At 71.7% G+C, this 11,145-nt stretch overlaps 4 protein-coding genes across 7 annotated transcripts; 2 read left to right on the top strand and 2 right to left on the bottom strand.

The window, feature by feature from the left end:
• Nucleotides 1-245: 245 nt before the first annotated feature.
• On the bottom strand, nt 246-2,640 carry LOC311438300 (glycine N-acyltransferase-like protein 3; the record flags this gene model as incomplete). Of its 3 annotated transcripts, none has more annotated exons than XM_084522538.1 (5): nt 246-854; nt 1,135-1,252; nt 1,322-1,448; nt 1,534-1,641; nt 2,464-2,640. In XM_084522538.1, 5 exons carry the CDS (start codon nt 2,638-2,640, stop codon nt 452-454), a joined length of 933 nt encoding a protein of 310 aa, XP_084378664.1. In that variant the 3' UTR covers nt 246-451. The 3 variants fall into 3 exon arrangements, with proteins under 3 accessions (XP_084378664.1, XP_084378665.1, XP_084378666.1); XM_084522539.1 differs by having other exon boundaries at nt 1,322-1,445; XM_084522540.1 differs by lacking the exon at nt 2,464-2,640 and adding an exon at nt 1,746-1,832.
• LOC311438301 (glycine N-acyltransferase-like protein 3) lies at nt 1,945-3,932 on the top strand. Its single transcript, XM_084522541.1, has 6 exons — nt 1,945-2,022; nt 2,140-2,221; nt 2,618-2,725; nt 2,797-2,917; nt 3,208-3,328; nt 3,419-3,932. Exons 2-6 carry the CDS (start codon nt 2,144-2,146, stop codon nt 3,837-3,839), a joined length of 849 nt encoding a protein of 282 aa, XP_084378667.1. The 5' UTR covers nt 1,945-2,022; nt 2,140-2,143; the 3' UTR covers nt 3,840-3,932.
• POLD4 (DNA polymerase delta 4, accessory subunit) lies at nt 3,906-5,392 on the top strand. The gene is made up of 4 exons (XM_084522543.1): nt 3,906-4,036; nt 4,205-4,481; nt 4,572-4,683; nt 4,762-5,392. The coding sequence occupies exons 2-4, from the start codon at nt 4,208-4,210 to the stop codon at nt 4,784-4,786; spliced, it is 411 nt and encodes a 136-aa protein (XP_084378669.1). The 5' UTR covers nt 3,906-4,036; nt 4,205-4,207; the 3' UTR covers nt 4,787-5,392.
• Nucleotides 5,110-11,099, bottom strand: SSH3 (slingshot protein phosphatase 3). 2 transcript variants are annotated; one of them, XM_084522504.1, is made up of 14 exons: nt 11,001-11,099; nt 10,230-10,267; nt 9,957-10,110; nt 9,349-9,467; nt 9,208-9,279; nt 9,026-9,091; nt 8,290-8,478; nt 8,088-8,181; nt 7,880-8,008; nt 7,754-7,800; nt 7,524-7,670; nt 6,936-7,136; nt 6,508-6,778; nt 5,110-6,328 (listed from the first exon to the last, which is right to left on the bottom strand). In XM_084522504.1, the coding sequence occupies exons 1-14, from the start codon at nt 11,037-11,039 to the stop codon at nt 6,131-6,133; spliced, it is 1,764 nt and encodes a 587-aa protein (XP_084378630.1). In that variant the 5' UTR covers nt 11,040-11,099; the 3' UTR covers nt 5,110-6,130. The 2 variants fall into 2 exon arrangements, with proteins under 2 accessions (XP_084378630.1, XP_084378629.1); XM_084522503.1 differs by lacking the exons at nt 10,230-10,267; nt 11,001-11,099 and having other exon boundaries at nt 9,957-10,218.
• Nucleotides 11,100-11,145: the final 46 nt, after the last annotated feature.

Below are 11,145 nucleotides of genomic sequence, written 5' to 3'. Positions count from 1 at the left end.
GCAGCCCCCCCAGCACCCTGCTGGCCCCAAGGGACCCAGCACTAAGCCCCGCCCCCATGCGATTTAGGCCACGCCCATCTGCCCCAAGCCCCGCCCACCAACCTGTGTAGCGAAGCCCCTCCTCCCTAAACAGGCCACGCCCCCTCTACCCTCAAGCCCCGCCCACCCCGCGGTCGCATAACACCCTGGTGGGCGGGGCCAAAGCACAGGGGGCGGGGCCGGGCGTCTCGGTGCGTCTATGAGTGTTTATTTATTGGAGATGTTATTTATTAGGGTATTTATTGCAGAAGATCTATTCTTGTATTAACGAATAAAAAGCCTTTCTCCAGTGCTGCCGTACGCTGGGGGGAGGGCGGGCAGCCGGCACTCGCCATCAGTAGGGACCAGGGTGAACGGGGTGGCAGCCCCTCGGCCCGGGGGTGGCGCCCCCGTTGCGCCCCCAAGCCGGGCGCTATGTGGGGGTGCTGAGCAGCATGTAGAGGGTGCCGGGCTGCGGCAGGAAGCCGGTGGCCTGCAGGGCGCGCAGGGAGGGCGCGTTGTAGGGCAGCACGCCGCAGTACAGCGGGAAGCCGCGGGCGTGCAGCTCCCGGCCCAGCGCGGCCAGCACCAGCCCGCTGAGCCCGCGGCCGCGCCAGGCGGGCACGGTGTAGCCGTGGCTCAGGCAGCCCAGGGGGTCCACCAGGCTCCAGGAGAGCGGGCGCCCGCGGGGGTCCAGCAGGCAGGCGCTGGGCAGCGCCCGCACCAGCCCCTCTAGGAAGCGGCGGCTGCGCCCCGTGCCCCCGAAGCTCCACGTGGCGTTGAGCAGCGGGACGTGGGACGGGGACAGCGGCGCCAGGCGCAACCCCGCTGGGATCCTGCAACGGGGTGGGATGGAACGGGGACCCCCTCACCCGGTGCCACCTAAGGACGGGGTTGGGGACCCCCGTGCCACCCAGGAATAGGGCTGGGGACCAATGGGACACGTAGGGATGTGGGGAGCACTGTGTCACTTGGAGAGGATCGGGGGCCCCCCTGCCTCCCAGGAATGGGATTGGAGACCCTGATGTCACCTCACACCCCTCTGCCAGCTGGGGCTGTGCCCAGGGACCCTTGTGCCCTCCCCGGGACCAGCCGAGCCCTCCCATCCCCACTCACTGTGCACGGGATCGGGGCGGCTCAGGGCTCAGCATCGCTCGGTACCGGAAAACCTTCACCTGCAGCCCCTTGGCCGCAGCCACCTCGCTCACGGCCTCGTGCACCCCATCCTGCATCCCTGGGGACAGCCCCGTCAGCCGGGTGCCTGGCACGGGGGGCTCAGCGCACGGCTCCCCACCCCGCTCACCCTGCATCTGGAAGGCTCGGCTCCAGTCCACGGCCTCGGGGCTCCCCAGCACCGCCCGCCAGGTGCCCTCCTCGCGGTAGAAGGCGGTCAACTGGTTGGCGTAGAAGTCCTCAGGGTCTGCCAGCTCCTGGGGGCACGGCGGGGACACTGAGCACCCAGCGTGGCCGCCCCGCCCCGGTCCCTTTTCCCCAATTTCCCTCCCCAAGGGGCACCTCTGGGTGCAGGCGGGTGAGGACGACGGCGAAATCGGGCCACGAGTCCACCAGCACCTGGTGGGCCGCCGGGTTCCCCCGCGCCACCGTCATCACGGCCCCCAGCACCTGCAGCGGGGAGGGACGAGGGATGTCCGGGGGGGTTCCTCCAGTGCCGGTCACCGTCACGGCGATGGCACGGGGGTCCCCCGGTGCCCCCCCAGCCCCGTCACCGGCAGGGAGGCAGGCAGGCTCCTCCGCAGGGCGTCCTCCAGGCGCTGCAGCTGCCCGGGGCACGTCAGGATCCGCATGGCTCCGCACCGGGGCAGGCTGCGCCGCCGCCGTTCGGTCCCCGGGAGGACACGGGGGGCACGGGGGGGGGCACCGCCACGTGTCCCAGGCACGCGGGGACGGGCCCTGCCCACCTCCCGCCCCGGGCACGGGGCACTCGCCCGGCCGTGACGGCCACCCCGAGACCTGCCGGTGTCACCGCCCGCCCGCAGCCCCGGGGTGAGTGCCGTGGGGACCGGGGAGCCCCGGGGGGCGGCCGGGACCGGGGTGCCCGAGGGTAGCCGGGGGTGCCCGGGGGTCCCCACCCGCCCCCCGCTACCGCCGGTCTCCGGGCAGGGCCATGCTGATCCTGCGGTGCCCGGCCCGGCTGCAGCGCCTGGAGGACGCCCTGCGGAGGAGCCTGCCCCGTGCCCTGCCGGTGAGCGCCCCGCCACCGCCGGTCCCGGTCCCGGTCCCGGTCCCGGTCCCGGTCCCGACCTCCGCGGGCATCCCGTGCCAGCCAATCACGGCGCAGACGGGCTCCGCCCCAGCCAATGGCAGCCCGGCCTGCTTCCAGCCGGCCAATCCCCTCCCGCGTCCGCACCGGCCCCGGCCGCGCCGCTGCCACCGCCCCTTGGCCCCTGCCCGCCCCTCCGCTTGGCCCCGCCCCCACTCACCAACCTGGCAGCAGGCCCCGCCCCCTCCGCCTTCACCGCCCGCACCCCGCAGTGGGGTGGCCATCTTAGGTGAGGGCAAAGCACCCGGGCCAAGCGAGGCCGTGCTGCCCGAGGGGGGGGCCCCGACGGCCGCCCCGGCGCTGACGCCCGCCCCGCAGGTGTACGGCGCCGTGCTGAACATCAACCGCGGCAACCCGGGGGACTTCGAGGTCGCAGTAGATGCCTGGCCTGACTTCGGTGCCGTGCTGGCGCGGCGCAGCGGAGAGGTGGCTGCCGGACGCTTTGGGGTGCGGGGCTGTGGCTGTGCCGGGGGGCTCAGAACTGCCCTGCCCCACAGGCACCAGTGGACGACTCCTACTGGAACCTGCAGGCCGCCTTCTACCGGGATGTGGGCGCCTACCGGGCCCTGCTGGAGACCCCGGGCTGCCTGCGCTGGGATGCCGCCTTCCACATCTTTGGTGGCTCCAGGGCACCGAGGGGCTGGGGTGGTGGGGACACTGGGAGCATGGGTCGGGGGGATTTGGGGGGCTGCAATTGGTGGGTGCTGAAGGGCACTGGGGTGCTGGAGGCACTGGGGACATGAGTTGGGGCACTGCGGGGGTACCAAGGGCTGGGTGAGCAGGGTCCCTGGGGAGGGTGCTGGGGGGGGAGAGACGGGCAGTGGGGGTGTCCTTGAGGATGCTGGGGGGCACAGTCGGAATGCATAAGGACAGGGAGGAGTGGGGCACCTGCTGCTGCCACCCCCCAGGGCTGCAGGATGGGGTGGCCACGGTGTCCCAGGACATTGCAGCAGCCAAGGGCGTAGAGCTGGAGGTGACTGAGTACTACACATACCTGCACCCCGACCCCAGCACCCTACCTGAGCCACAGTGAGCACCATCCCCATCCCGGCCGTGTCCCAGACCCTGTCCCATCTCCGTCCCACCACCACCGCCCACGCCCCGTCGCTCTCCCGCCAGGCTGGACCCCGACGTGCGGCTGGGCACGCTGAGCCGGGCCCACGTGGAGCTGCTGGACTCGACGTGGGCGTACGGGGGGAACGCGTGGAGCCGCCGCTACCTGGGGGAGCTGCTGGAGCGCTTCCCCAGCCTGTGCCTGCTGAGCCGGGCCGGCCAGCCGCTCTGCTGGGCGCTGACCGACGGCTTCGCGGCGGGGGCGCACGGCTTCACCCTGCCCTCCCAGCGCCGCCGCGGCCTCATGCGGGTGCTCACGGCCCTGGCCGCCCGCCGGGCGCTGGCCCGAGGCTTCCCCGCCTACGGGCACACGGCCACGGGCAACGGCGCCATGCAGCGGCTGCAGGAGGCGCTGGGGCACCGCCGCCTGCCCGGGCTGTGCCGCTTCGTCCTGCACAACCCCGCCCTGGCTCGGGCTGCGCCCTGACCCCCCCCCCCCCGCGGTCCGTCCGTCCCCCCGGGGACAAAAAACACCCACAGGAAAAAATAAAAGCAGAAATAAAGCCGCAACGCCCCAACAGCCCCGGGGCCGGCCCTCCGGGGACGGTGTCAGCGCCGGGGGGGGCACAAACAGGAGCCCTTCCGGGGGGGGCGGCAGAGGCAGAGCGGCGGGGGACGAGCGGGGTGAGGGCACCGGGACACGGCGGGGGGGGCACGGGGGGCACCGGGGCTGTGCGACGGAGGCCGGGGGCAGCGGTGGAGGAGAGGGGGACGGAACAACCGGGGGGGGTCGGGGACAGCACGGGGGGGGCGGTGCCGTGCCGTGCCGTGCCGCAGCCGCCCCGTCCGCAGGCCATGGAGCGCACCGGGCTCATCACCGACTCCTTCCCACGGCGGCACCGGCGGCCGGGGCGCACCGACAGCAAGGCCGGCCCCGCGGCGCGGCGGGGGGAGCGCGGCAAGGGGCGGGGGCGGCGGGCGGGGCCCGCGGTCGTCCCGCCCCCGCGCCCCCCCCCCGTACCCACGCAGGAGGCAGCCCAGGAGCCCCCGTCGCCCCCCCGGGTCCCCCCGGATCTCCTGGACATGCTGCGGCGCTTCGACCTGGCCTGGGAGTACGGCCCCTGCACGGGTGAGCGCCCCCCTCCCAAAATTCATAACGCCCCCCCCTAATTCATAACGCCCCCCAGTTCATAACGCCCCCCCCGTGTTCCTCCCATAGGCATCACCCGCCTGCAGCGCTGGGAGCGGGCGCAGGCACTGGGGCTGAGCCCCCCGTTCCCAGTCCGCGACGCCCTCCTGGAGCACTGCGATGACCCCGCAGTCACCTACAGGTGTGTATGGGACCGGGGTGGGCTTGGGGGGGCAGCGGGGACCGGGGGCTGCTCGCTGACCTCCTTCTATCCCCCCAGCCTCTGGCATGAGTATGGGCTCTGAGCCAGCGGAGGGACACGGAGTAAAGAAAGGCTGGTGTGGATGAGGTGGCTGCGGCGTGGCGTGTGCTGGGGGAAGCGAGCCGAGAGGCTGTGCGGGCACAGAGCGTTGCTGCCAGCACCGGGGTCCTGCGGCATGACACCCGGTGGCATCGTGCCGCAGGACCCCGGTGCTGGCCAGCCTCCCCTGCCCTGCGTGGGGATGACGGCAGCGGCGATGCGAGGCGCCCGGTGGCAAGGATGAGAGGGCTCAAGGGGGACCTGGGGCGGGAGGTAGAGGGGTGCTGGCGGGGGGCTTGCAGGTGAGAAGAGGGACAGTGGGGGGAGAGGGACAGCTAAGGAGGAGAAGGGGCGCAGGCAGAGCTGTCCCTTCTGAGGTGACCAAACTGCTCATCCCCCGTTGAGCTGAGGTGACCGGGGTAGAGGCAATGCCAGAAGCGTTTGGATGGGGCCACTTGGATGGCCCACGGGAGCCCGCATCGTGTCTGCCTCCCAGAGGCGTGGGGGGGGTCAGTCCTGTGGGATTGATTTGATTGTTAGTAGCTTTGCTGTTTAATAGTGTGCAGGATCGTGTAAGCACAAATTAATAAAAGAGTGAGTTTGTTAATTATTTAGGCTATCGGTTACTTAATTTATTAGCCTCCTGGCAGGCCGTTGGCACGCCACCGAAGCGTGTCGGCTACGTGCCAGCGGAGCGCTGCAGCCAGCCACCATGAGACCCAGGACCGGCCCCGCACCCTTCAGCCGTCCCGTCCCGCTGTGGGGTCTCCAGGCAGCTCCCTGCGTGCGGGGCCCCCCCGGTGTAGGAGCCCAGCCCCCGGTTCCTGCAGCCTGCAGGCTTCACACCCGCCCCCCCCCCAGCCTCGCACAAGATGGCGCCGCAGCCGCCCTCTGCCCGGACCACATTTCCCATGAGGCCCGCGGGCGGAGAAGCCGGGCGGGGCGCGGCAGCCGCGCGCAAAGCCTGCCGGGAGTTGTAGTGCGCGGCGCCTCCTCCCCGAGCTGCCCCGACCCCACTGCCGTTACCCCACACCGCCCTCAGGGCAGCCCCACGCCTGTCCCCACCGGGCCCCCCATGCAGAGGCAGGGTCCCCACGCCAACACCGTCCATAATGTGCTTTATTGTCAGGCTGGTGCTGTGCTGGTGCAGGGGGCCGGCGTGGCGAGGTGTGGCCCGGGGGCTGTGTCACCCCCCAGGGGTGCAGCAGTGCCCCGGGTATGGGGTGAGGCAGTGCCGCCCCGTGCCCCAAAATGCAGGCTGGGGGGTGGGGGGCAGCGGGCCCCTGCCCTGCCCCATCCCCTGGTGCCATGGCAGGGGGCCTGCCCCTTGTCCTCCTCCCCGCTGGGGCTAGGGGGCAAGGGGGGAGGTGGGGGCAAGGGCAGGGTCGCAGCCGGAGGCGGGTGGGCTGGGGGCTTCTGCGCCAGCTGGGCCTCCATCCACACTGGCCTGGCGCACTACACGTCGGGGCCGGGAGCTGGGCCGTGCCCCCGGGGGTGACCCCCCTGGGTCCCCAGGGTCCCCCGGCACTTCTGTGGCCTCAAACACCTGCGGGAAGCAGGAGGGGCTTCCAGACAGAGCCGCAGCGCCCCACGGCCCCCAGCATCCCCAGCCCAGCACCGTGTACCTGTGCCCCCACCATGGTCAGCACCCCATGGGCCATGCTCTGTGCCACAACCTCACCCCGTCCCCTGCCCTCCCCCGGTGCCCCCTGCCCCGGCACTCACCTCCCCACCGAGGGGCTCCCCCAGCAGCTCGGGGGGCTGCGGGGACTCCATCAGGCTGATGCTCCGCATGACGGCACAGAGGGAGATGCGGGGGCGCTGGGGGGCTCCCGACAGCCCCGGCCCCGCCGGCTGCCTGCTCGCCTCCTCGGGAGGCTGCGGGGACGGGGCTCGGGGCTCGGGCAGGGCCCCCTCATCCCCTGGGGCAGCCTCCTCGGGCTCCGGCTGGGACACGCGCTCTGCCGCCCGGGGCTCCCACAGGACACTGTGCCGGCTGCCAGGGGAGCACCCGCGGTCACCCGCTGCCCCCAGCCCCTGCCGGTGAGGGCGGGGCTAAAAAGGCCAAGGGGGCGTGTCCCCATTTGGCCACACCCACATCCACCGAGTGGGCGTGGTCGGTGTGACCCCGCCCAGCCGCTCGCCCCGCCCACCTGGCGCTCAGGATGCCCTGGTAGAAGTCGAGCTGGCGCATGAAGCCGGGGTTGGGCAGGACGCCGGGGCGGCAGCGCCGCACGTGCCGCAGCGCCCGCTCCAGGGGCCACCCGAACTCCTTCATGGCGTAGGCCAGCACCGTGGCGGCCGAGCGGCTCAGCCCCATGCGGCAGTGCACCAGCGCCCGGCCCCCGCGGGCCCTGCGGCAGCCGCACTGCGACACAGCTCCCGGCGCCCCTGGGGACCCACCGTCCCCAGGGACCCCGGGCCCCTCGGCCGCCCAGCTCCCAGTGCCACCAGTAGCCCCAGTGCCTCCCTGCCCACGTGTCCAAAGGATTACTCATGTCCCCAAGGACCTATTCCCAATGGACCCCGTGTCCCTAACACCCCCGATGTCCTCAGAGACCCAGAGTCCCCCACCTTCCAGCATCCCCCAGGGCCCCCAGCACCTCAGCCATCAAGATGCCCCCTCCCTGCACCCCTCTGCCTCCCCGGTCCTGCCCTAGGACCCCCACCGAGCCCCCCACGCTCCGTGCCCCGGTGACCCCTGCCCCGCCACATCCCCAGCACGCCCTGTCCCCACTGACTTGACGTCGGAGAGGAAGAGGAAGGTATCATTCCAGTGGGGCAGGAGCTCGGCCGCCTCCTCGTCGTACACCCGCACGTTCATGTAGGTGAACAGCGCCGGGAAGAAGTTGTCAATCTCCCGCGCCACGTTCAGGATGTGGGTGATGCTGCAGAGTGTAGGCGCGGAGGATAGGGGCCGTGCTCCCCACTGCCCCCGTGCCCGCCCCGCCGCGGATAGCCCCTCGCCCACCGGTTCTGCTGCAGCTCCTCCAGGTTGGCAGCGTTCCACTCGGAGCCCTGTGCCAGCAGGGACGGTTGGGGACGGCCGCTCCTGCAGCCCACCCGTGCCCTGCCCACACCCTGCCCCGCTGCCCACCAGGTAGAGGTGCGGGAAGACGCAGGAGGGCCGGTCCATCTGCGCCAGCACCAGCAGCATCTCGTTGTCAATGAAGTCCTTGTGCTGGGCCAGGCTGCGCCCCGTGCGCCGCTCCAGCTCCGTCCGCACCTGGCACCAAGGGGGTGAGGGATGCGAACGGGACCCCCCCACCCCGTTCCCCAGCCCACCCCCGGTCCCCGGCACCCACCTCCTTGGAGGTGACGCTCTCCAGGTCAGCGGAGGCCAGGACGTCGCGCAGCAGCGCCCGCACCGCCTGCTCCGTCAGCTCCGGCACCGCCGGCCTGGCACCACCACGGCACCTCAGCCTGCGCCCCCACCCCGCAGCCCCCCAAACTGGAAGCACCCCCCCCAGCCCTATCCCAGGGGGGCAGCACGGGGCCGGGGCTTACCCCGAGGGCTGGGGGGAGCCGGGGCGCACGGACTCCAGGTCGGCCATGGCCAGCCACTCGTTGAGGCAGCTCTGCTCCGAGCTCAGCGCAGCCGCGTAGTCCCGGGCCCAGAGCAGCGCAGGGCCCCCGGGGATGTGCCCCCCACGGGCCGCCTGCTCGCAGGCTCGGTGCAGCTCCTGCAGCACGGCCCTGCCGCACAGGAGCCTGGCACGCGGCCCCCTCGCCCTGCCCGCACCGCGGCCTCTTCCCAGGACCTCATCTCCCAGCCCCACACATCCTGGTGCCTGTGACATCGCCCCATGGCCCCGTGTTCTCTGCCCACATCCAAAGCCCACCCACACAGCCCCTGCTCACGCCTGTGTCCATGGTGATGCCCACACCTCCCATGCCCATGTCCCCAATGCCATAGTGGTGCCCACATCCCCTGTGCCATAGTGGTGCCCGTATCCCCATGCCATAGTGGTGCCCACACCTGCCATGCCCACGTTCCCCATACCACAGTGGTGCCCACATCCCCCATGCCATGTCCCAAGTGCCATAGCTGTGCCCATGTTCCCCGTGCCATAGTGGTGCTCACATCCCCTGTGCCACAGTGGTGCCCAACCTGCCATGCCCACGTTCCCCACGCCACAGTGGTGTCCACTTCCCTCGTGCCCACGGTGATTCCCACATCCCCCATGCCCACGGTGATACCCACATCCCCCATGCCCACGGTGGTGCCCAGCCGCTGGCTCACCACATGGTCTGGACAGAGATGGGCTTGAAGATTCGGGTCTGCCCCCCCGACATCACGCTGAACCCCCTGGGCACCGCAGGGACACACACGGGTCAGGGTGGTCACCCCTGCCCCACTCCTTCCTGCAGGCTCTGTCCACCCCACCAGCCCCCTCTCCGCCTCCCCAGGAGGCTCCCCCTTACCCGTCACCATCGAGGAAGACCTGGGTGTCGCTCCAGAGGGGCAGCACCATGCCCAGGGTGCAATGGGTGGACCTGGGGTGGGCGCAGGTCAGGGGGGCAGGCTGCCTCTGACCCCCCCCTTGGTCTCCCAGCTCCACTCACCCCTCGTGTGGGAAGTCCACACCCAGCAGCACCGTCTGCCCCTCGGCACCTGCCTCGTCTGGCCGCACCACCAGCAGGTACCTCACCCGCTGCGGCCGCACCGACTCCAGCCGCACCGCCTGGGATGGGGGAGGCTGAGGGCAGACCCTGCACCCCCGGGGCAGCACAGCTGCTCTGCCCCCTGCGCCCGTGGGGCTGGGGATGACCTGCAAGCACCCTGGGCCCCGACGCATCCCCAATCCTGTTGCCATCACCATCGCTGTCTGCATCCCATCTCCTCCCCATCCACCCCATCCCAGTCCCTAGCCTGTCCCTCTTGCCATCCCCTTCCTGACCCATCCTGTCCCTACCCTATCCACATCCCATCCTCGTTACCATTCTCACTGCCATCCATATCCTGTCCCCATCCCTGCTTCACTCCCATCCTCATCCTCACCTCGTCCCTATTCCCATCCCATCAGCACCTGCATCCTCATCCCATCCTTGTCCCCATCTGCATCCCGGTCCCCATCGTGTCCCCAGCCCACCCTCATCTCCGCTATTTCCCTGTCAATGTCCCCATTCTGCTCTTGTCCCGTCCCATCCCTGGGGAGGTGGCCGTGCCCTACCAGACGGATGGCATCCTGGGGACGCAGCAGCTGCATCATGAGCTGGAGGTGCTGCTCCTGCCGCCCCGGGGGCGCAGCTGGGGGGGGCTCAGCCACCAGCGGCTCCTCGGCAGGCAGCAGCAAGGCAGCTCCCTTGACCATGACGAAACTCTGCCTGGGGCAGCAGGGCTTTGAGCAGGACACGGGGTGCAGCAGCGGGGAGGGGACAACGCTGTCCCATCCCCACCCTGGTGCCCCAGGCCCCCGTCCCATGATTTGGGGACCCCTTCTCACCGCCGCTGCAGCTGGCCGCGCCTGGGCACATTGTCCTCCTGCAAACGTGGGGGGGGCAGCGCCCCAAGGGGAGCGTGACCATGGGCACGGTGAGGCCCCCCAGCACGTCCCACTGGGACACTGGGGTGGGTGCCCCGGGACAGCGACACCCTGCCCCTCCCTCTCTCCCCCTCACCCCCCAGCATGGGCACAGCAGGGTCCTACAGGGACTGGGGAGGGGTCCCTGGGAGCTGAGACCCCTGGGGAGGTCCTGACCCCAGCCCCCCCTCCCACGCTGGGCGCTGCCCAGGGGAAGTGCTCGCAGGGGCTGTGCGCCCCGATAAGGCCCAGCGGTCGGTGCGGGGGGGCGGGTAGGGGCTGGGAGCTACTGGGACAACCTGTTCCCAACTGGGAGGCACTGGGACAGCCCCGGACTGCCCCGGGAGTCCCCAGGACAGCCCCTCCAGCCAGTGAGACCCAGGGGGGCAGCCCCCTTAGCGAACATACTGGGAGCACTGGGGACGAGTGGGGCTTTACTGGGAGCATCTGAGGACATCGCCCCCCCCTCTGCTCAGCGGGCAGCCCCCGGCCCCGTGCTGGGAGCGGACGAGAGGGGCCCGGAACCGCGGCGGCCCCGGGAGCGGTGGGGGCTGCTCGCAGCTCCGCCACCCCCCCGCGGCGGCGGGGCCCGTCCAAGCCCGGCCCGGCCCGTCCCGGCAGCACCCGGCGGCCCCCCCCATCCCGCCCCATCCCGTCCCGTCCCATCCCGTCCCGTCCCGGTCCCGCACTCACCGCGGCCCCCCCCGCCCGCCGCACGGTGACCAGCGCCATGCCCCCGCCGCGCCGCCCCGCACCAGGAAGCGGCGGGCACGGGAACGGCCCGGGAGCGGCAGCGGGCACGGCCCCGCCCCGGCCCCGCCCCCGCCAACCCCGGGGC

The sequence above is a fragment of the Aythya ferina genome, assembly GCF_964211825.1.
Source record: "Aythya ferina genome assembly, chromosome: 5".
In the NCBI taxonomy this organism is placed as follows: domain Eukaryota; kingdom Metazoa; phylum Chordata; class Aves; order Anseriformes; family Anatidae; genus Aythya; species Aythya ferina.
The sequence above is the reverse complement of the archived record's forward strand: the minus strand, read 5'-3'. Positions and strand labels throughout refer to the sequence as shown.